The following is a 21,537-nucleotide window of genomic DNA, read 5'->3' as shown; positions in this document are numbered from 1 at the left end:
ACCTGGTCTCTTTATAAGACCTATCCTATTAACGTTTTTTTAATTAGTTTTGGATATTCCAAATGATGGTTGGAAAAAACTGAATTTGATAGTTCAAAATGGTTAAATATTTGACTCAAATATAAACCATTACCAATAAATACTCTGTTCCCCAAACCTTCTTAAGCAGTCTACAGATGTAAGGTATATTAATAGTTCAAAAGATGTAATAATAGCAAGATAAACTTACCGGTTCTGTAAGTGTGCTGTCCTTTTCTAAAAACTGAACTACACAGTATGCCAGCTACAGTAAAAGAAAAAGAATTTTATTAATTCTCACTATGAAACTGAACACATTTTGAAGTCATTAGTGTAAGTCAAGAATAATTTTGAATGCTTCAAATAAAATACAAGTTTCTTCTGTAATTTAAAAGATTTAAAATTTAAAAACCCATTTGGCATACAACTTAAACAGAAGGGTAAACAGGCTGTAAAAATTCTTTCCAACCTTTGCAAGTCTATCCTCATCTTTTCCTGTGTTATAATATAGACACATGCAACTTGATGTTTTCTTTTTAGACCTAGCACTGCATTTGACCACACTTCATCTTTTCAAACACAGGATTTAAAAATCATGATCTTGTCCCTCTAGAATGCTTTCCACTCACTAACATTTTGGTGTCCCATGCTGATTTACTATGTATTTTCTATTTCATAACCTAATTAGACAAAAGTGCACTGAACAGCTGCAAATCTTGGGATTTTTTTATATATCACAACTAATGATAACTATGCCTATCAATGTAAGCTGATGCAACCTGAGGCTGAATTACAATATTTACCAACTCCAATGCTGAGAATGAGACTGTCCACCTGTATCTAAATAGTGAAGAATTACATCCCTTTCATTCCACAGGCCAACAATCCCAAAGGAAGTGGGGAGATCACTGCTCATCTCACAGACTGTTTAACCATCTTCCTAAAGTCTCTCCATTTATTGAAGTTCAGCTGATGACACAATTCCTCTCCCTTTTTTTTTTGATTCCTACCAGGAATGCCCCACGGTAATTTGAAGAATGTGCCGAGATTACTACAGCTGCTGTTCTTCCCTATTCTAAAATAAATTTGATTAAACACAAAAATTAACCTTCTCCATGTATGTCTTTAGCAGGATATCCATCTATCTGCCACTGTTTCAATTTAAATTTTTATGCATCTACTCCAGTGTTTCACACAATAAACTCACTTGAAGTACTTTTCCATTTCACTCAGCGGGACGTGCAAGAGTAGTAGTGGCATCCCTATGTCACTACCCTGTTTTTACTGATGCTGAACAGCAATGCAAGTCAGCTGAAGGTTTTGGAGAACTAGTTTGTGATTTAAAGGGAACAGATAAAGAACAGTATGTCTCAGGTCAGTAGAAAAGCTGGTGATCAATGTTGATATCTGTTCTAGGTGAGATATGAAAGGTCTTGCTGTTCACACCCCAACAGGTTTTGTTCACGGCATTAGAAAATAAAAAATAAATTTTGAAATGCGAGGCATTTTATTCTATTACTTCAACAGCAACTGATGGAAGTCACTGAAGACAAGATCCAAAGCAAATGCTTGTAAGCATCTCTCATTGCTAGAGGATTGTAATTATAGAAAAGGTATTCTTAAAAATACAAGTCATTGGTAGTTTTATTTTATTAGATGGTACTTAGAACTTGGGAGTACTCAAACTACATAGTATTGAACTTTCAAATTAAAAACCCAAAAGTTGCGTAACATTCTCTCACAGAACATTTCAGCATATCACAACAATACTGTATTTTCTCTCACACTGTATGTTTTCTCACTCCTCTGGAAATTCTGAATGGAACTAAGTTTAGCACAGAAAAGATACAGATGGTTTAAAAGCACGATGCAACTCAGAAGACCCCTTTATTCTGTGTACTTCTAAAAGGATCAACTGAATTAAATATTGACATCCTAGCAAATTCCCAATTCCTTTCAAAACACCAACAAACTGAATTCAGCTGCATTGCTTCACATAGTTTACAAAAAAGTGTTTATAGATGACATTCATTATAACCATACTTTTCTGCAATTTTTTTAATGTCTAAACATTACAGACAAGAAGATTAAAAAAAATCCTGTGTGGATAAACACTAAGAACTGTCACATTAACCAACTACTACATGTGTTTCATGTGTTATAGATGTGTTCACCTATAAGCACTATAGTGCTTTTAAAAAAGGTATTATTGTGTACACACGTTTTCTTTTTAATTCTTCTACCAACAAGTGAAGCAATATAGGCATATATGTTAAGTCATTTCCCCCAGAGAGGTTATCAGGGAAGTTTTGGAGCTTAGAACTGACTTCACAGCAGACTTACTCAAGTCCCCCAACCTCTTCAAACAAGCTTACTTAAACACTAGTATGAAAAAACCAAGTAAAACCTACCTGTGGATGGTAGACACTGAGTGATTTCACTTTGTGCAACGGTAACAAAACCTTCAATAGGAATATTTTGTGCTCTTCTTTTAATGGTAAGGCAAATCCATTAATTATGCTGCCAGGGAAAGAAATTTAAAAACAAAGATCAGTAATTACACAGAAGTCTGCAGAAGGATATACAAAAATTCTTGGGCTTGTTTTCCAATATTACAAATGAATAGAATAGTCAAATCAATCTCTGTCTATACCTTAACCAAGTTTTTCAGAAGTCTCAAATTCTTCTTCCAAGCTGCACACAACTGTATCTACACTTCACCCTTTGCTATGAACTACTCACTGTTTCAAAGCTTTGAATACACATCTCTCCCAGTTTCTTCATGGTATTAACAAGTAAAACAGAGACTGGATGCAGAAGAGGTAATCCAGGACAGCAGACAAGTCAAAACGTGACTTCTACTTAACCATTAGTATTTCTGCAAGGCCCTAGAATACAGCCAAACAGCATTCCAACACAAGACAGCCCAGGTACAGCTGAGTGCAGATGTAGCTCAGTACTGGGTCAATGGCACCTTTACCTAAACCCACAGTACTAGAACAAGAAGCTCTGTGTCAACAACATGCTCGGTGAAACTTCTTAATGGATTGGATGAATAACCAACACAGAACAGTTACAGCACAGAAGCCTCACTGAGCTACTAGAAATTTTGATTTGGAAGCCTGAGGGGGTAAAAAATCCCCAAACCAAACCGACAACATCACTTTTAAATTTGCAATACTTAAGGCTAACCTAACAAAACAAAGAATGAAAAAGCTGGTGACTCAGTAACAGCATGGAAGACTTAGCTGTATATCCTAGTACTTAAACTTTATAGCTTTCATGATGACTTTTGATGAGTGTTACTTGAGTATAGTGTGTTGAAGTAATGATGGACATGTAACTTCTTTATCACTGAACGTTTAATTGAAGATTAAAGAACTATTCTGGGCAGGCATGTAGACCTAGGAAATTTTAAAACATCTTTCCCATTTCAACAGCCTTCTGGGCTGCATTAGAAACAGCATTGCCAGTAAGCTGAGGTGAGTAAGCGATCCTTCACCTCTGCTCAGCCATGGTGAGACATTGTGTGTTTGTGTCCAGGACAAGAAAGATGCAGACATACTGGAGGGAGTCCAGTAAAGTGCAATATAGAGGCTGGAGCATATGACATACAGAGAGAGGCTGAAAAAGCTGTTCAGTTTGAAGCAGAGAAGGTTCAGGGGGATCTCAGCCATGTCCACAAATACATGAAGGGATAGTGTTAGGAGTCAGACTGGTCTGAGTGATGTGCATTGAAAGGGCAAGAGACAAACTGAAAGATGGGATATTTAATTCGAAGACGAGAAAAAAACCTTTTTTATTTTGAGTGTGGTCAAACATGGGAACCCATTGCCCAGAAAGGTTGTGGGGGTCTTCATCCTTGGAGATATACAAGGCCTGACCAGACACAACCCTGAGCAACCTGCTCCTGCTGATCTGTTACTTTCATGTGCAAAGATATGGAAAGAGCATAAAGTAATCCTAACTGAGCTTTTTCCGTGTATTAATGTATAAAAAAATGCCCAAAGCATGCAAATGGATTAGAGAAATCAGTTAATTAAAAACTCACTAGTTTCAATGAGGGTATCAGTTTTACGTTGTAAAATTTTAGTGTCAAAGGCTTACAAATACATGACTGAAATCTGAGAAATTATGGGGTTAGCAAAATGGGGTTTCTGAAGTTTTATAACCTGTGCTTCTGTTTACTCACTATGTTTCAGTGATGAATTTTTAATAAATTTCAACTCACTATATTTTATTTGTAGTTGCTTTACAACTAATGTTAATTACAAGGATCCTAGGCACAAAATAAGACCAAAAAATAGGATTATGAAAATTGTCATATCCCAAAACATTGCCACAAGGTTCAAGTTTTCTCTGTGTTTCTACGATGTTACAGAAAAACCTCTTGATTTTTGATTTGTAATTTAACAAAACCTACAACTTACCTTCCCAGTATTTCCAGTAATTCTGCTATGCCATTGTGATGCTCCGTTTCATAAATAAACCTAAATAAATGAAACACTTTGTTGGGTTACTGCTGAAGAGAGATACAAATCTAATACCAAGATCCCCATCTAACATCACAGTTAGCCTTGGCCCAAATATTTTAGTCACTCAGTAAAAGGAAAGCAGAGAGACATAGTGGAAAACTTTCTGGAAACAAAAATCACTAGCACACCCAGCTGCTTTCAACCTTCACACCTGCTTGTTCTTTTCTCCCACATTTAACAAAGCAGCCAACACTCAAGCTTTTCCCAATACTCATATTTTATGCCACCTTAATAATGCAAAACACAGCAAATAATGCTTTAAATATTAAAATAATACAAAAATATCTGGCATAATTAAATGCCATGACTCAACATTCTGTAGCAAATGCAAGCACAAGGTGCTGAAACAGTTACTACTTCTGGATGTAAAAAGCTTTTTGGCATTAAAGATCTCTGTGCATACAAAAGGCTTGTAATGAACCAAGGAAGTCACATTTTCCTCTATCTTCTTCTGACAGAGCACTGTAATTTACTAGGCAGTCACCCTTCCAGCCTCCTTCAGATGAGTGTAAATTTACTGACAAAGTTCTATGCATGGCTTCAGGTAATTCGGAGAGTTATAAAAATTGACACCTAGGAGAAAATAATTCCACTAATTTGAAAGCATTTTTTTAATTTGAAAATTTGTCATGGGATGACATATTAACAGCTACTTTTAATCCAGAATATTTGAGGCAACAGTTTTTCATCCTTAAAGACTCTTTCCATATAATTCATGACAACAATTCCAAGCAAAATTAAAACACACTGATGCAAAAAGGCTTGGATTGAATAATAGGCACATTTGGGTTTAATAATTTTTAAAAAAGCAAATATTTCACTTCAGGGAAAAAATACATTAATGCACTATGGGGAAATAATTACTGTAATTCTGGTCAATGACTAGAAGACAAATGAAGGCCACATATTTCTCCAGGTAAGCACAGTAATAAACTTATCACTTCACATGGCCCAATTCAGTAATTCAAGAAAAAAGCTGGAACAACTTCCTACCCTGGTGATCATATCCAAGTGTACCAGTTTACATTTAGATGCAAAATTTTTAAACTTTGAGCTCCTAAATATTATACAGCTAAGTGAGCTTTTCTGCAGGTTTGTAGTTGACTTTTCTTTTTCTCCCACAACTTCAAAGCTGTGCAAATTATATAATCATATAATGTATGTCAGACTGAAAACTCTCTTATACAAATGGTATAAAGTTGATCTAATGACTAGATCATTTCTTAATCTTTCAAAAACTCAGTACCAGAACCATCTGTTTGCAGACTTTGCTTACATTATCTCTGAAAGCGAAGTGCAACAAGTGGCACTTTTAAAACACTTTTCCAAAGTACATATAATGTGCTATGATGCTGTTTTACCATCTGGTTCAGATATTTGACCAAATTATGCATTTTGGATGAAATTTAATAAAATCCAAGGGGAATTTATTAATGTGTAGGGAAAAAAAATCTGCATCTTTAAGATCCACCTGTACTTTTTCCTTGGGATATACTGGCTCTTCACTAGTCCTCTGCAGTCAACTTCCAGTTGACTGCAAGACAGTACAGGCTCACTAATTATTTTAAAGGAGCTCCTCTGTATCCCTTCCAAAGGCTCAGTTGATGCCACAGGCAGGGAAATCAGCTCCCACTACATCACGTACTGCCAGGTGCCATTCCATGATATGGCACTGAGGGCCTGGCAGCTTTTTGCTACTTTCTTAAAGAGGTAGCAGCACACATTCATTTTGGGACGAAAACAGTGGCAGAGAAGCAGAATGATGGAAGGAGTGTGAAACTGATATACAACAGTATTATTTCTAGAAAAGCAAAGAATATCAAAAAGAAAAAAATTAAAACAGGCACCACAATCTTGCCTTCACACTGCACGTAACAGCAGTAAAAACACACTTCCAAAGACCTTTGGTAATACAGGGGATTAATCTTTCATCACCTTTTTTTTTTTTTTTTTTTTTTGTATCAGTGATAATGCTACAGTTCATTCTTTGGCAATAAATATTTCACAAGAGCTCAACTGCACATGTCAATTCTGAGTAAAGAAGAGGCAGCAAACATGTTTCCTCGAGCAAATTACAGATCTCTTAGTCATTCAATTTCAGCCCATTTTCTGCATTATAAAGAACTACACCTTGCTTATTAAGGCATTAGTGTAATACCAACACTACTACCAAAAAACCCCTAAAAAACAAAAAACAAACAAACAAAAATAACCAAACCAAACCCAAAACAAACCCTACCACAAAGATACAAAACCACCCACTAAATCATATGTGAACACAAATTTCAGCTGCCAGATTTATCTCATGGGAAAGACTACCCTAGTTTAAATCTCCCAAAGTGATATTAATTATTATATGAATTTTAAAAATTGCTAGCAGTGTCTTGAAGTGTTTTAATTGCATACCTGATCACATAATACAAAGATGTTGACATACCTATAAAATATATTATTAATTTGTTTCCGGATGTAAGCTCTTAAGCCTAAGAATTTCCCATATATTCTGTGAAGAGTTGTTTTAAGAAAATCTCTTTCACGAGGATCTTCACTGTCAAAGAGCTCTAAAAGCTGAAAAGAGGGGAAAAAAAGATGCACTTTAACTGAATCTAATGCATTGTAAAAATAATTTAGAGCTTGAAGTTAAAAAAAATCTTTTTTACCTCACCTGTAATACAAACTTCTGATCAATATATTTCTTAGCTATATTAGGTTGAAAATCTGGAGATTCTAAAAACCTTAAGAAAAATTCATAAACAAGCTGGAAAAAATAAACAACAAAAAACCCAGTATTAGTCTTTTGAACAAGAACCATTTTATAAGCGTCACATTACTAAAACTGCTGATTAGTTGCTCAGAACTACAAAATGCTTGTAGTTATATTTATCTGTATAACACACAGTAAAAGCTTTGCTCTTGCTCTCCTGACAAATTAAAAGAACTTGAGGTTCTTTAAACTGCAGAAATTCTGCTGAGCTCCATCACTAGACTTTACTCAAATGACACACAGTAATCTAATATTTATCATGCCCAGAAGTACATGTTCTAAGAAATCTCTGTTCTCCTGTGTTTGTCACAGTACCTCTGAAAGCTAAAACTGTGCCAGAGCCAGATCAAAGCATTTACAGTGACAAAAAGAAGCTCATTTAAAATCTCAGCAGCTACATCTCTACCACAAGAAACAATGAGCCTTTAACCTATAACAACTGATTTTCTTTTAAAGACCTTCAGTTAAAATTCAAGAAACACATTTTAAAAATTACATAGAAAAGTAACTGATTTGAGATAAACACGTAACCTAAACAGTTTAGAATAGATAAACAAATAGATAAACAATGAATTTAATGTCAAAATTCTGTTGTAGTCTGTGATGTCTCAGCCTCCATCAAGTACCTGTAGATGAGGCCATGCAGCTTCTAAGGTTGGTTCATCTTCCTCTGGATCAAATTCTGCTCCCGTTGGATTGGAAGATGGTGGTAATGTTCGAAACATATTAACTGCAAACTGAAATTACATGTGCCTTTAAGAACTCTGAAACAACTGAATGCCCCAAAAAAAGACTTCCAAGATGGTTTTATGACTAAGAATTCTTTACATCAGCTATTTTGATTAACATTTGCAAAAATACAACCTATATAACGCAGTATTTTAAACAGTGAGGAACATTTATACTTCTTGAAATAGTTCTAACTCGGAGAACCCTTTTCCACACAGTACGTACTCTTCCAAGTACAAAACTACTGTCAGAGGACACTGCTCTGATCTCTCTACACACAGACATGTATGTAAGCAAATGTATGTAAAGCATTTACACAAACATTTTTATATATACACTTTATAAGGCCTTGCAAAAACCTGCAAAAGTGTAAGTCAGAAGTAGAGATGCAAACCAAAGATAACTGACATCTGTTCTTCTCTGGAAAATATTTGTTTCATTTCACATAGTGGCTGCACACATATGGGAACACTTCAAAACCAAATTCCACACCACCACCATCCCCAGTGGTATTTCTCTTAAACCATGTCCATATACCTGACATTACAGAGCACTGAGGGAGGAGAACTACACACCCTAAACCTCTCCATATTTGAATTCTGAACTCCCTGGAAAACATTTAGCATCCTCATGTAAGTGGAGCAGTCTTCAAGTGCTTGTCTAGATACAAGGGCCAAGGAGCAGATGTATGTGCTGTCCTGCCATGTCACATCTGACAGATGGCTGAGCAGACAGTGGGAGGCAGTATCAAACTGCATCAGCTAAATCTGCAAGGCTTACACTATATTCCCATGAGGGAAAAGTCATCCTGACGCTCTGTTTTTCTGCATAATATTCCTTCATTCAAGCAACTGAGACATAGGCCTGATACGCACCAAGACTGACATTTCAGAGTAATTACTACTGCAGAGAATTAAAAGTAAAGCTGATACATCTTTATGTTCCCCTTTTTAAAACCATGGACAATAAGTGATTAACCATCTCTAGCCTTTGTTTAAAAAATATGGTGGAAATTTGCACTAATCAGTGGTCTTCCGAGAAAACAAATCCAGGAAGACTAGACTTGACATCTAAAACTTGCTAAGGCTGTTAAACAAATGGAAGAATAAGCTTATCTAAAGAATTCTTAAAGTCTCAGGCTCTCACGGTAAAAAAGCACTTCTGGGTCATGTCAGGTGTTAGCAACTAAGTTTTGTACTCTGTAATTTTGAAAACAGAAAGATTAAAAACCTAGAGAGTATTTTTTGCCATGAGAAATGGAACCAGTGGTGCCTGATGTGATCTACTTTGCATTTTATATCCTTGACCAACAGAATACAAAACTGCTCAAATGAAGCTGCAGGATCTTGCATTGAAAGCACAAACCTGAAACTCTCTTGTCTATTAAGCCACTGAGGTTTAGGAAAAATTACAGTGAGTTAATATCAGTGAGTCCTTTACCCATGAAACTGCTGATCTTTTTTCTAATTGCTCAGCCTTTTGACCAAACAGACAAGACACAATCTGCAAAGCCTCATCTCCTCTAAGGCTAATTTCCCACAGAAGTACAAGTAAACACATCATAACTGAAGAACATTTCCTTCCCCAGCTTCTCCTCCCACCAACAAAATTCCACAAGACCCCTCTCAAACTTACGAAATTAAGAGTCTTTATGAACACTGGCCTAGTGTGGCAAAATTCTGTCAGTGCTGCCAGCACTAACAACACTTGACTTCAAAGGACAGAACAGGAGGATGGGAGAACAAAAAAGGAAAAGCAAACAACCTGCATTTTTACTGGTTCAGGGTAAAAAATTTTGCTGTAATGGCAGTCAATATCCCTGCTTTCCTCGTGGCCCTTTTCATACAGTAAGAGAATATTTTCAAGCAAGTAGGCATCAGAAATACTACACATTTTCTCCTCCCTTCTGCTGAGCAGCCTAAATGAAGTTTGATGTGAACAGCTCTGAATCAAGAGGCACATAAGCTGAAAGTTTGTGCCTTCTGCATTCATATGATGAAGCACAACCTTAATTAACAGAGCAACAAGCAGCATGCTCATACTCACAGCAGTTCCTCTTATCCTAAAGCAAAGATAGAAAACACTACACCTGCAATGCCCCTTCAATAAAACAAAAACAACCAATCAAACAAAAAACAAAACCTCAAGTTCACATGGGTATACCTGAGTATGTCGTTTTAATAATGCATGAAAAGTTGCAATGAAAACCACTTCAGTTGCTGAATAAATTAGATCTGCTCCTATATATAGTATCAATTAAAAAGTAGTACTACTCTATGTGCTAGTGCATAACAGCATATTCTGCTTTCTTCAAAATCCAAGCTAAAAAATAAAGCATGTATTATTTTCCAAGTAAAGAATGTGCAATGGATGCTTTTCATCACAAACCCCTAAATACCTAATAAGTGTTTACAAAATTTACTCAGACATCTGCCTACACATTCCGTAGTTTTGGGAAGAAGTACTTAATTGTATTACACCTAGGAAATGGAACTTGTGTAACAAGCAGTTAATAAAATATTTCCTTTTCCATCACATCTTTGCTTAGGAATATAAAACAAATTTGAAGGACATATCAGCTAGCTCTTTGAGGAAGAAAGGGAAAATACTCTTGAATCCACTCTGAAAGAAGAACAATAAATCCATTTTAGAAATTAATTTCTCACACCTTTTGAAAAAAAGACTTAGGCTTAACATTAAATCATAAGCTAAGTCACTAGATGAATATATAGCTTAAAGAAAAGATCTAATTATAATTTAGTCCTGGATACTTCAGTTAAAAAAATAAAAAAGGGGGGGGAGGGAAGAGAAAAAAAAGAAGGGTGGAGTGGATAGATATGACATGAGCATTAAGACTATAAAGAATAAAGAAGAATGAGATTATAAAGTGAATGTTTCTTTTGACAGAGAGAAAGAATGTCTGAAGCTATGGAAAGGGAAACATTATTTTATTTTTAGAAAACAGATAATCTGTGAAATTTATTGCCCTAAGTGACTGGCCTAAATAAGAATTTAATAACACCAAACAGAACTTGGACACACACACAGATATACAGCATATACACATGTACATACGCAAACCAGTAACCTCCAAGCTGTGAAGTCTGGCAGAATGGCATAGCAAAATCCCAATTTCCCTCCCAACTCCACAAAGTTTCCAAACTGAGAACTATTCTCAAATCAGAACATCTCTTGATCCTCCTGACTTTATTGAAAATGCTATTCCTTACAAATATAATTCAGTGGCAGTAGCAGCACATAACTTATCAATGTTTCTTGGAAGAGTTTTAAAGAGCATGAAGACATTACATTTATTTTCCTTAAAATCCCCACAATCAATTCAGGTATATGACTAGAATTCAGCAAATGTACATGACAATCTACACATACATGCCTGAAAGAAAGATCATAACAACTACTGGAGAAAGAATACAGTTGTTTCAACAAATGACCAAAGGAAAAAAAACTATCTGAATTAAACCTCAAAATACCAGTCCAGGTGCCTTCACTGACAGTGTCTCACACAGAGCTGGGTAAAACCCATGCAAGGAAACCCCACACTCTTTAGACCTTTGCACACAAAAAGAATTTTAAATTCACCAAAAGTATTTTTGAACACGGCATGCTACCAGCAAAACACTGGCAACCAAGACAGCAAATTCTGCTGCAAGATCTGTTCAACTGACCAAAGTGAAGACTTGGTTACCACTGGGTGCATCTGAAAGCAAAGAAAGTATACACTCCTAGCCAAATGTACTCTGGCCACAACTGTTTGACGGAGGAAGATAATGCAGTCGTAGAAAGCACAAGCAATGAACTACGGGCAGTTAAGAATTCTTTCACAGAGCAAACACCAATGTCTGACATCAGTATTCAAGAACTCATCATGAACTCCACTTTACCCAAAGAAAAGTCTCAGCAAGCTTATTCTCTTTCCTATCTCTCTTCTCAACAGTGTCAAGTACTCCAAAACAAGCAATCAATTAGAAAAAACCCCAGAGATATATATAAAAAAAACCAAAAACGAAACCAAAAAGATTTATTAAAACATGTGAAAAGCCACGATCCCGCATCTCTTCATTAACCATCCTCAATGCTTTGGGTACATGTTTGACATCCAGAGTTATGTGTAATCCTCATACACCCAAAATTTCTCATGGAAATAACTTCTCTCTCTGTAAACACTTAGGGCTGATTCAGATAACAATCTTCATCATAAGCAACATCCTACATACTATAAATCCTTAGAATCTTTGAAGAAGCTTCAAGGTCTCTGATTTTCAGGAAGAGCACTAAGTCTAAGTTTACATTTATGTTAAAGAAGCACTGTTTTCTAAGCCCACTGAAAATTCACCCTAAGTTATAAAGCCTTGGGAAAAACCATCCTGTTACACACAGCCAAGAGCTTCTTGTAGCCTCATTAGTCAGGAATTTCAAAAGATGCTTTATGTTCTCAGGGTTTTGCAGACAACAGCTACAGACCTCAACCCAACTGATATTCCAAGCCACTGGTGCCTGGTCACCACCATGATGAGAGCTGAAAGACTGCTGTAATTTCATGGCCTCCTCCTCTGGAGAAGACTTGCACACAACAGAAAAATAAGCTAAGTCTAGCTAGCCAGCATTTGGGTAGTGAGAAGGGAGGGACAGTGCAGGTCTGAATGGTTCACATAACTTGTTCCAGCAGAAACCACATCTGCCATCCTGTGAACTTAATAAAGCCTGACTCTCATTCTCACCTCTGAACACATAATAAAGTCAATCTCTGGTACTGAACAGGATTACAAGTGTCAAGCTTGCACAGATAATCTTAATTCTAATATTCCATTTCTTAAAAATTTCAGTTTTACTATTTACATGTTTTTTCAAACAGTTTATATATATATACACACACACATGTATGTATTTAACTTCCCTCCCTGTTTATATAAATACAAGGTTTTGTTTTTACCAACTTAAACCATCACCTAATTCTGCTTCATGTATGTGTCTAGTTTCTGACTTACAAAAATGAAAAATCAACACTGGCATTAAAATTTCAAAGCCCTGTTATTCTTTTGCAACTGCACAAACATGGTTGATCTTTTTAGAAGATTTCAGCAAAATTTCTTAAGATAAATTGATACAGCTGAAGAAGCAACATTGAATTATAAACCAGAAAGTTCTCATTGTTGAATCACTTACCATATGTACTACTTCAGGGTAAATAGGTTCCGTAATCACATTGCGATTGTGTGTGATATATTCTACCATTTCACTTAAAGCTGCTCGTTTTACTTCCTTCCACTTTAGGTCACTTAGTGGATCAGAAACAAAGTCAAAAAGTACGCAACATTGTCGTAACTTCTGGATAAAAAGCTTTTCTTGATCCGCTGGAGGAACATCTGAAAAGTGAAAAGAATTATAGTGTTTAAATTATACTGTAGTGGATTCACTGCCCTCCCCATTTTTACTTTGGTATAGGAGCATTTTAAGATTACAAGCAAACTTTCTAAATCTTCACACAACTTTCAGGAATATCATGTCCCAGAGTATGAACCCCATGAAATGCTCTGTACATGTCAGGATAATTTAAAAAATTGCACCAGTGATGCATAACTTGCCCTTTCCAGAAACAGAACTGCATGGAAAAAATACATACTTGAAAAAATGCCTGCATGTGCTTTGTGTTTTGCCTAAGTAATCCCATGAGCTGTTAAAATGATGGATATATGTGAGATTACAAGTTATACACAGCAAAAACTTCCAGGATCAGGGCTTCAATATTTAGGAAATACTAGATAACTGGCCAGAGATAAGAAAGCAGTCCCGTGTTTGACTGCAGCAAAAACTCGTGTCCAATTAAAATGGCCACATGATTACAGCATGAGGCTTAAGACATGAAATGTGAACACACCACAGAGAGTCTGCCTAAGTTTATACCATAACACATTTTATGTTTCTGCATAATGACTTTTTTATTGTTAGATATGAACTAAGGCAGTAATAGCATGTTAAAAAATAGGACTAGATTGACTTTGTAAATAGTTCTGCAATTTACTCCCACTTCTTCCAGTTGATGACTTTCTTTCTTCCTTAGAGTATCATAAAATGCTAGAATTTTCTTGAACAAGCAGCAAGAGAAACCATCCAAGTATTTCATGTGGTACTACTGAATACAAGCACATGTGTATGTACAATCTAATTAACTGAATGTGCAACAGATCTACAGGCCAGTTGTTTAAATACCAGTTGCTCTCCTTATAAATGCCTGAAAAACTTCTATAACAAAGCTGAAATAGCTCCTCTCTCTTGAAGAAAAGCTGCTTGCTAAAGTATTTTTGATATAATAAACCTGGAATACTTATTTGGTTTAAAACAGCTGGCAATTTTTTTTAAGTTACATGTGCCTAAGTTCTCTGAAGAATAATTCCAGTAACAAGACACTGTATAGTAACAGCCCACAAGAACATACAGAATAAAAATGTGGCCTTCATGAAAGAAGCCACAACCAGTCAGACTTCGGTGTCACCAAGTCACCTGAGACAGTGTAGAATTCTAGAAGCAGAAAGAAGGTGCTAGGTAAACAGGTGTCCCGATACAGAACAACAATTTTCTGACAAATAAAGCAAAATTCCTGTCCAGTGTTGTGAACAAAGCCACACAAATTTTGTATCTGAATATCCATGCTTTTGCTTATTTGAATTAAAAACTGAAGTACTGAATAATTTCTCCTGAGAAAATATCAAAAAAGTAATTAACTGAAAAGTTTGTATACTGAAAGCCAGCCAAAATTATGACCTGAATGTAAAAAGTCTCAGACATAGTGGTTGGAGTGGTTACCTTTCCTCAATTAACTGTACAATGGAAAGTGTACAAGTTCAACCTGAAGCATAACAGTTACACTCAGGTATACTGTGCTATGAATGCAAACTCCACAAAATCCAAAACCTAAAATACAGACTATAATTATACAAGTAATGGACATACAATTACAGTGATTACAGTACACTAACCTTAAAGAGAGGAAGCATTAAAGGTGTAATTTCCACTACTAGTGAAAGTTAAAGACTGACAACTAAGAAGGTCAAGAAACACCCTCAGCTAAGCAAGCCACCTCCCTTTGCCATTTATTCTGAGGCAGCTTAACTATTTTAAGTACCTGAGTCATTCTTGTTATTTGAGAGATCTTCTTTATACAGACTGAGAACCACACATATTTCTAATGAACTGTGTTTTGTTTATCTGGGTGAGACATAACCCCCTCCTTTATGGGTGTTCATTCACAGGTTTCAAGTGTCTGGATCTCACATCTCTTCTAGTACTTTATCTGGAGTAGTTGCCTTGAAACCAGGATCATCCCTACTTTTAAGGTTTGAAAGGATGATTCCAGCATGATACTGAGCAGAAGCTGGTTAAGAATGTAACTTGAGTAGCTCATAATTTTTGTGCAGAGCATGCGTGCACACCTGCAGAGCAATTCTGGGACACCCAACAAGTCATTTATCCTCAGACATTTGCCAGGGACTATCTGGTTATGTTCTTTCACTTAACTGCATGTCGATTTCTAAGTCACCTTCCAAATAAGTGATAACCCCTCACTTCCATCTGCTTAATTAACTGGCATATTTGAAGAGAATGACATTAGGAAAAAAAATTCCCTACTTGTGCAACTCTGGTGCTCCATTCCCCAATGACTCTGGGAAGGTCATGATTATTTAGAAGCTACTCCTTAAAATTACAGCAGAATTGATAATTAGAGCTATTCACTGAGCAATGTTTTTTTTCAAAACCCCAAATACCATCACTCCCAATCAAACCAAACCCCTGTATGTTCTGCTCTCCTTCCCCAACTGGTAGCCAATTACATAATTTTCACAGGATTTGCTTCTAAACAGTAGCAGTAGAATCATCCTTTTTTTTTTTTCATTCCAAACACTTACCCCTGTCAGTAGTCATACCTTTAAATGAGTGCTGTTTCTGCTCTTCTCACAGTTTGTTGCAATCCCAGAGAAGGTCAGTCTTATATTTGGACTGAATGTTCATTAGTTCCTAACATAGTTTACAGGAATTTTTTATGGTATATTTTATGCCTAAGCCTGCATCATTTATCCTACTGTCCTTTAGCAAGAGAGAAATATACACTGGAAAACTATCAAAAGATGGTAGATATTATGAGAGCAAGATATGTCTCTGGAACAGAGGGATCAGCTTTTTGACTTGTTTGGGTTGTTCAGAAGTTTTTTCCTTACAATCACTGGATAACTGTTGGATCAAGTTATACAACCTACAGATAGAGATGTAAGCTCTGCTCCTTCTGTTTTAACAGTATCAATACAGAAAGAGTGATTCATTACAAAATTTTCAACATCATCTTATTCTGTGGCCTTGCCAGACTCTGATATACTGATGAGTATAAAATAAGTTACTTTTTGCTTTATAACTGGTACTACCTGTGCTGTTATTATTGGATTCACTAGACCAATATCTCACTCTGAAACGCAGCACTTCCAGTCCGTATTTCCCTTTGAAATAGCCAGGTAAAGGTCAGAGGTACTCAGCTACCAAGTGCCTTAGCAGAACACAAATAATTGGCTGGAAAAGCTTACATTCAAACACTGAGATCTGTATGGAAACAGATTGTTTGGAAGCTTCAGGCATATCTTCAGCAATTCTTCCTGCGTGAGTTCACTGCAAACAGATTTTACACTGGCAGCTGTCCTCGACCCCCTGTGCTTCTCAGCCAGGATGTGGCACTGGTTTGCACCCAGGAGCTACCACCCCCACTTTTTCTTTTGTAACGTATAGACCAGCTAAAGAACTAAAACACATGAATATTCCAACAAATCAAGATGCCTTCATATTAAAACAAGTTTTCCTTGTTTTTAAGTTAAAATAAACCAGAAAACACTTACGTTCATGTTTTCAGTGCCTGCGCTTAAGTTCAGTACTCTATGACACACAAATATTTTTGCCACGTATAACTGTAGAGATCTGTTTTCTCAATTTTATTTGTTACGTTCCTTCAAACGTAAGTTATATTTTTAGTTCTGTGTTGTAACTGTGACATCACTGGGCACTGATGGTAGATCTATCCCTTACCTTTTACACTGAAGCCCATTTTTCTGTGACAACAGTGCAATGTGGGAGTTGCTGAATGGAGGACAAAAGGCAAGGCAGGGTAAGTGGGTGACCCAGAGATGTCACATAAAACAACTGATTTCTAGGACAGACTGGAACTAAAATAAGGTTGAATTTCAAGTCTTAGGTCATATTCTGACACAGAGAAGAGCTGATGCAATTCCTACCACAAAACATAATTTATGGCCAGTAAAACTCACTATGTTACATCATTTTAAAAGCAGAAAACAAGAGATATAGTTGACAATTTGAAAAAATACATTCAGAAGACAAAATTAATCTCAGTTGTATGAATGCTTTCTTACTATTACATAAAAGCTTAGCAGAGGCACCAGATTTGGTTGGCTGACAGGTCCCTATTTCACTGCAAGGAAAGCAGCTCTTTTTTCTTTAAAACTATCAGATACTCACAGCTACCAATCAGGACTATGCACACACAGTAAATAAAGCTCCTCTCATTTGAAATGGGCAGCTAGATTCTTTTTCGTACAGAAAGATACATGGAAGTTTAAGCCAGAGAATATCATCACACAAAGGGCATGTGCAAAAACAAGGTCACAGGAAAAAAGACAAAGATCACATGCCAAAAGTAACTGTTTCTTTAATACACTGGTGTAGAGCAAAAGCCCAAGCATGTAGGAGGACTCCTGCTTGCAAGCAGACAAAACATCTCATGAAAGTGTCAGCAACCCTTGTGAAGGACTAGAATTGTAAATGATTCGGAAAAACAACATTTAATTGTCAAGTAGGGTGCCCAGAGGATATCCCTAAATTTACCAGTCACATGGTCCTTTCCGCTGGTCAAAAGTATTAGTGCATTTAAAATTTGATGCTCATTGTCAAAAAAGCAGCATTAAAGCTTTATTAAAGCTTTGTAAGATGCCCTACCTAGTTGTACTCCAACAAGGGGAGTCTAGTACCTTGCAATGTTCTCTTCAAACACTTCAGTTGACAAAACCATGGCAGCAATTTTTCACAGAATAGAGTTCAGTGCCTCGAGTAAGAAAAATGGAAACTGCCAGACACAAAGGCAGAGGAACTACATAGTATGGAAAGGAGAACATAAGCTGCCTAAACATGGGTTTACCAGACCGAATACTTTTTCCAAAACTAGTGATCAAGTCCTTAAAAATGAGAAGAAATAGAAAAAAAAATAGAAGGAATATTACAAAAGCTGAACTAACATTAGATAAAATTCCATTTAAAATATTTACCTTATTTTGAAATTGTTTAATGACCATCCTAATTCAAAGCAAGAAGCACTATTCTGGAATAATTTTTATTGCATTTCTATTATGTGACCAACTCTTTATAGCTTTCAGTGATTTTACTGAAATCATGATGATAATAATTAACACTAATTAAAGATGACAGTCTCCCATTAACAGAATTCTATCCTAACACATGATATTGGAAATAGGTGGGTGGCACATGGAAGAAAACTCCAAATTCATGCATGGACAAATTTAATTAAAGCTATTTCTTCTAGCAGCATACAAAAATAAACTCAAGAAATACAAGAAAGTACTAAAATTATACACAATACATATTATACTATAACTAGCAACTCTAGTAGTGGGAGTTTGGCTGCAGATAACTCAAAGCAGGCAAGATGTTGTATGGATACACTGGACTAACAAATACATGGAAGATACTGCTGTTTATATTGCTTTTATTTACTGACCCTGCAGAAACACTTCTTTGCCAAAAGAAATGCTTGAAACAAGAAAAATGACCACAGTGACCAAAAAGCCACAGGAAGACTCATGGAAAAACAAGAGTGCTAATACTAAGCTCAAGGGAGTACCACATGTAAACATTTTAAGTGGCACAGAAGAGGAACAAACTTCCATTCTTTACCTCACTACTGAAGATACCGAAGGGACTGAAAAAAGGATGTACATGTCAAGAATTGAGCTGTAAGTTTAAGGTCCTTCTCCAACGACCATGTATGAGACCTATAAACATTCCTTTTTTTTTTTTTTAAACTTTAAACATTTCCTATCAGAAACAGGACACTGAAGAGTAGATAGACTTTGTCTCATCTACAACAAGCTCGTCACTCCCAAATAACTCTTGATCAGTTAATAAAAACATTTTACAGGTACTTAGAGCTTCCTGTAAGGATTACAAGAAAACACTCAACTACTCCAACCAGCTTTATCAAAGTAAAGCTGTTTTGTTCAAGACCAGCTAGAAGGTGAGCTGAGTAGGTGGATGCACAAGGGAAGTTTCCAATCCCAGAAACTTGGGCAGTGAACTGGAACTTCCAAAGTCTGTCCTTCATCTGTCATCAGCTGCCCTGATGCAGCCCAGTGATGTTCAGCACCTGTGCAGGTACACCAGAGACATGGGAATGAGAACCAGCTGCAATTCCAGGCTAATGTCCACTCCTCTGCATTCAAGGAAATGAGCTGCAGTCAGAAATACCTTTGGGCTGTTCTTCAAATTACAGAAATTTCTAACTGGAACAAACCCTGACTTTCATTTCCCTGTTTTTGAAGAAATTACACTGTTCCTATCTGCCACTGTTTCACATTTTCACCTGAAAAGCTGACACCTAGAATGTGAGACACACAAAATGTAATTACTTCCCTAAATACTGATAGAAAGTAAGGTTTAAAAACAATACTTAGAATCATAAAAACGTGGCACATTTTCTACCTAAAATTCAAAAGGAAGTGCTTTTTATTTCATTTTCAAGTAGTTCAATTTCTGGACACTGAAGTACTCAATCTTATTTAAAGATGTCTTCTTTCCATCAAATAAGTTCTTTTTAGTAAAAAGCATTCAAACTTCATATTTTAATAAAGTAACAGCACTGATATAGTTTCTATGCCAATCTGCAGCCTGGGTCAAGCTGTAACTCCACTTACAATAAAAAAGATATTTCACCTATGACAGCTTGTGTATGAAAATAGTCTTAATCATGTGTCCAGCTCTGGTATCTCTGACACAGGAAGGACAGGGACCTGCTGGAGTGAGTCCAGAGAAGGGTTATGATGGTCAGAGGGCTGGAGCACCTCAGGCTGTGAAGACAGGCTGTGGGAGTTGGCGTTCTTCTGCATATAAGAGTAGTCTGGGGGGACCTTATAGCACTTTCCAGTATGTAAAGGGGCTATGAGGGAGCTGGAGAGGGACTTTTTACAAGGGAATGGAGTAACAGGGATAAGGGGCAGTGGCTTTAAACTGACATAGGCAAGTTTAGCGTAGACATTAGGAAGAAACTCTATACTGTGAGGGCGGTGAGATACTGGAACAGGTTGTGATGAGAATGTCCATCCCTGGAAGTGCTCACGGCCAGGTTAGATGGGGTTCTGAGCAACTCAGTCTGGTGGAAGGTGTTCCAGCCCATGGCAGGGGGGTTGGAACTAGATGTTCTCTAAGGTTCCTTCCAATCTAAACCATTTTATGATATGATTCTATGATACAGAATTGGGGAGGGGAAGGCAAGAGCAACATGTTGGAATTCACTAAGGTACACAGCATTTAAGATTTTTGGTTTCTACATAAAGAAATCTCTTGGCTAAATTTTCATTCAAAAGAGTGGTTTTTCATTTGATTATGAGACTTTTAAAGTAATACATTTTTCCCATGTAATGCAAAAAAAGGCTGTTAAAATCAAAGGAGCTATTACCAGATTAATTAAACAGCAACTCAAAAAAACAAAGAGGAAAAAAGAAAAAACCAAAAAAACTACAACACCTCAAGAATCCTACAGATTAAAAGCACCTGAAAGGAATGGGAAGCACATGTTTTGTCAGTCCCAGAGTGAAGCTCAAAGCAGGTGCTTTACAACACTAATCCCCTCTGAAATCTCCAGTCATTGGGGAATCCAGCACTAGTGGCAGCTATCTCCTAACAGAGATTACACCGAGGTTTTGAGGATAGAGGAACTAAGTAATGACATTTAACTGTCAAAGATGTAAGATGGGAGATTTTAAGGACTGATTAATAACGAAATAGGAGAGGTCTGCTGTCATTTTAAACTATTTGGCGTAATTTTTACGTACTAAACAACCTGAGGCACTGAAATTACTGCAAGTAATTTTATTCCAGGTTTAAATCATAAGTCTAATGCTGATGAGTAGATCAACAGTGAATAATATGCACACCAAATTATCTAATGATTTTTCAAAAGCGGACCAATGCCACTCTAAAGCAAGCTCTTGCTTTACAAAGAAGTCAACTGTTTTATTAGAAGCCCTGTGAAACTTTAAAAAGCTTAAGAGGATATTTTTAATCATAGTTGAGAGAAATAAGGATTTTCCCACTATATTAGAACATTTAAAACCAGAAAGTGAAAAGTAAAAGTGAAAACTGCATAAATATTTTAAAGGCAATGTAGCATAAAGAGGAAACCAGGAATGC

At 36.4% G+C, this 21,537-nt stretch overlaps 1 protein-coding gene across 3 annotated transcripts in view; it reads right to left on the bottom strand.

Annotated features, from left to right (window-relative positions):
- Positions 1–21,537, bottom strand: part of PPP2R5C (protein phosphatase 2 regulatory subunit B'gamma) — a 76,981-nt gene that overhangs the window by 14,367 nt on the left and 41,077 nt on the right. For all 3 annotated transcript variants that reach the window (XM_066188821.1, XM_066188823.1, XM_066188822.1), the window contains 7 exons: positions 13,231–13,430; positions 7,944–8,054; positions 7,219–7,311; positions 6,991–7,121; positions 4,449–4,508; positions 2,430–2,538; positions 230–283 (listed from right to left, as the gene is read on the bottom strand). In XM_066188821.1, coding sequence (XP_066044918.1) covers positions 230–283; positions 2,430–2,538; positions 4,449–4,508; positions 6,991–7,121; positions 7,219–7,311; positions 7,944–8,054; positions 13,231–13,430 — 758 coding nt within the window. The remainder of the gene's footprint in view (positions 1–229; positions 284–2,429; positions 2,539–4,448; positions 4,509–6,990; positions 7,122–7,218; positions 7,312–7,943; positions 8,055–13,230; positions 13,431–21,537) is intronic.

Source organism: Chamaea fasciata, unplaced genomic scaffold, assembly GCF_029207755.1.
Source record: "Chamaea fasciata isolate MVZ Bird 193981 ecotype frontalis unplaced genomic scaffold, bChaFas1.0.hap1 SCAF_7, whole genome shotgun sequence".
Classification (NCBI taxonomy): Eukaryota; Metazoa; Chordata; class Aves; order Passeriformes; family Sylviidae; genus Chamaea; species Chamaea fasciata.
This window is presented reverse-complemented; position numbering and strand designations above follow the sequence as displayed.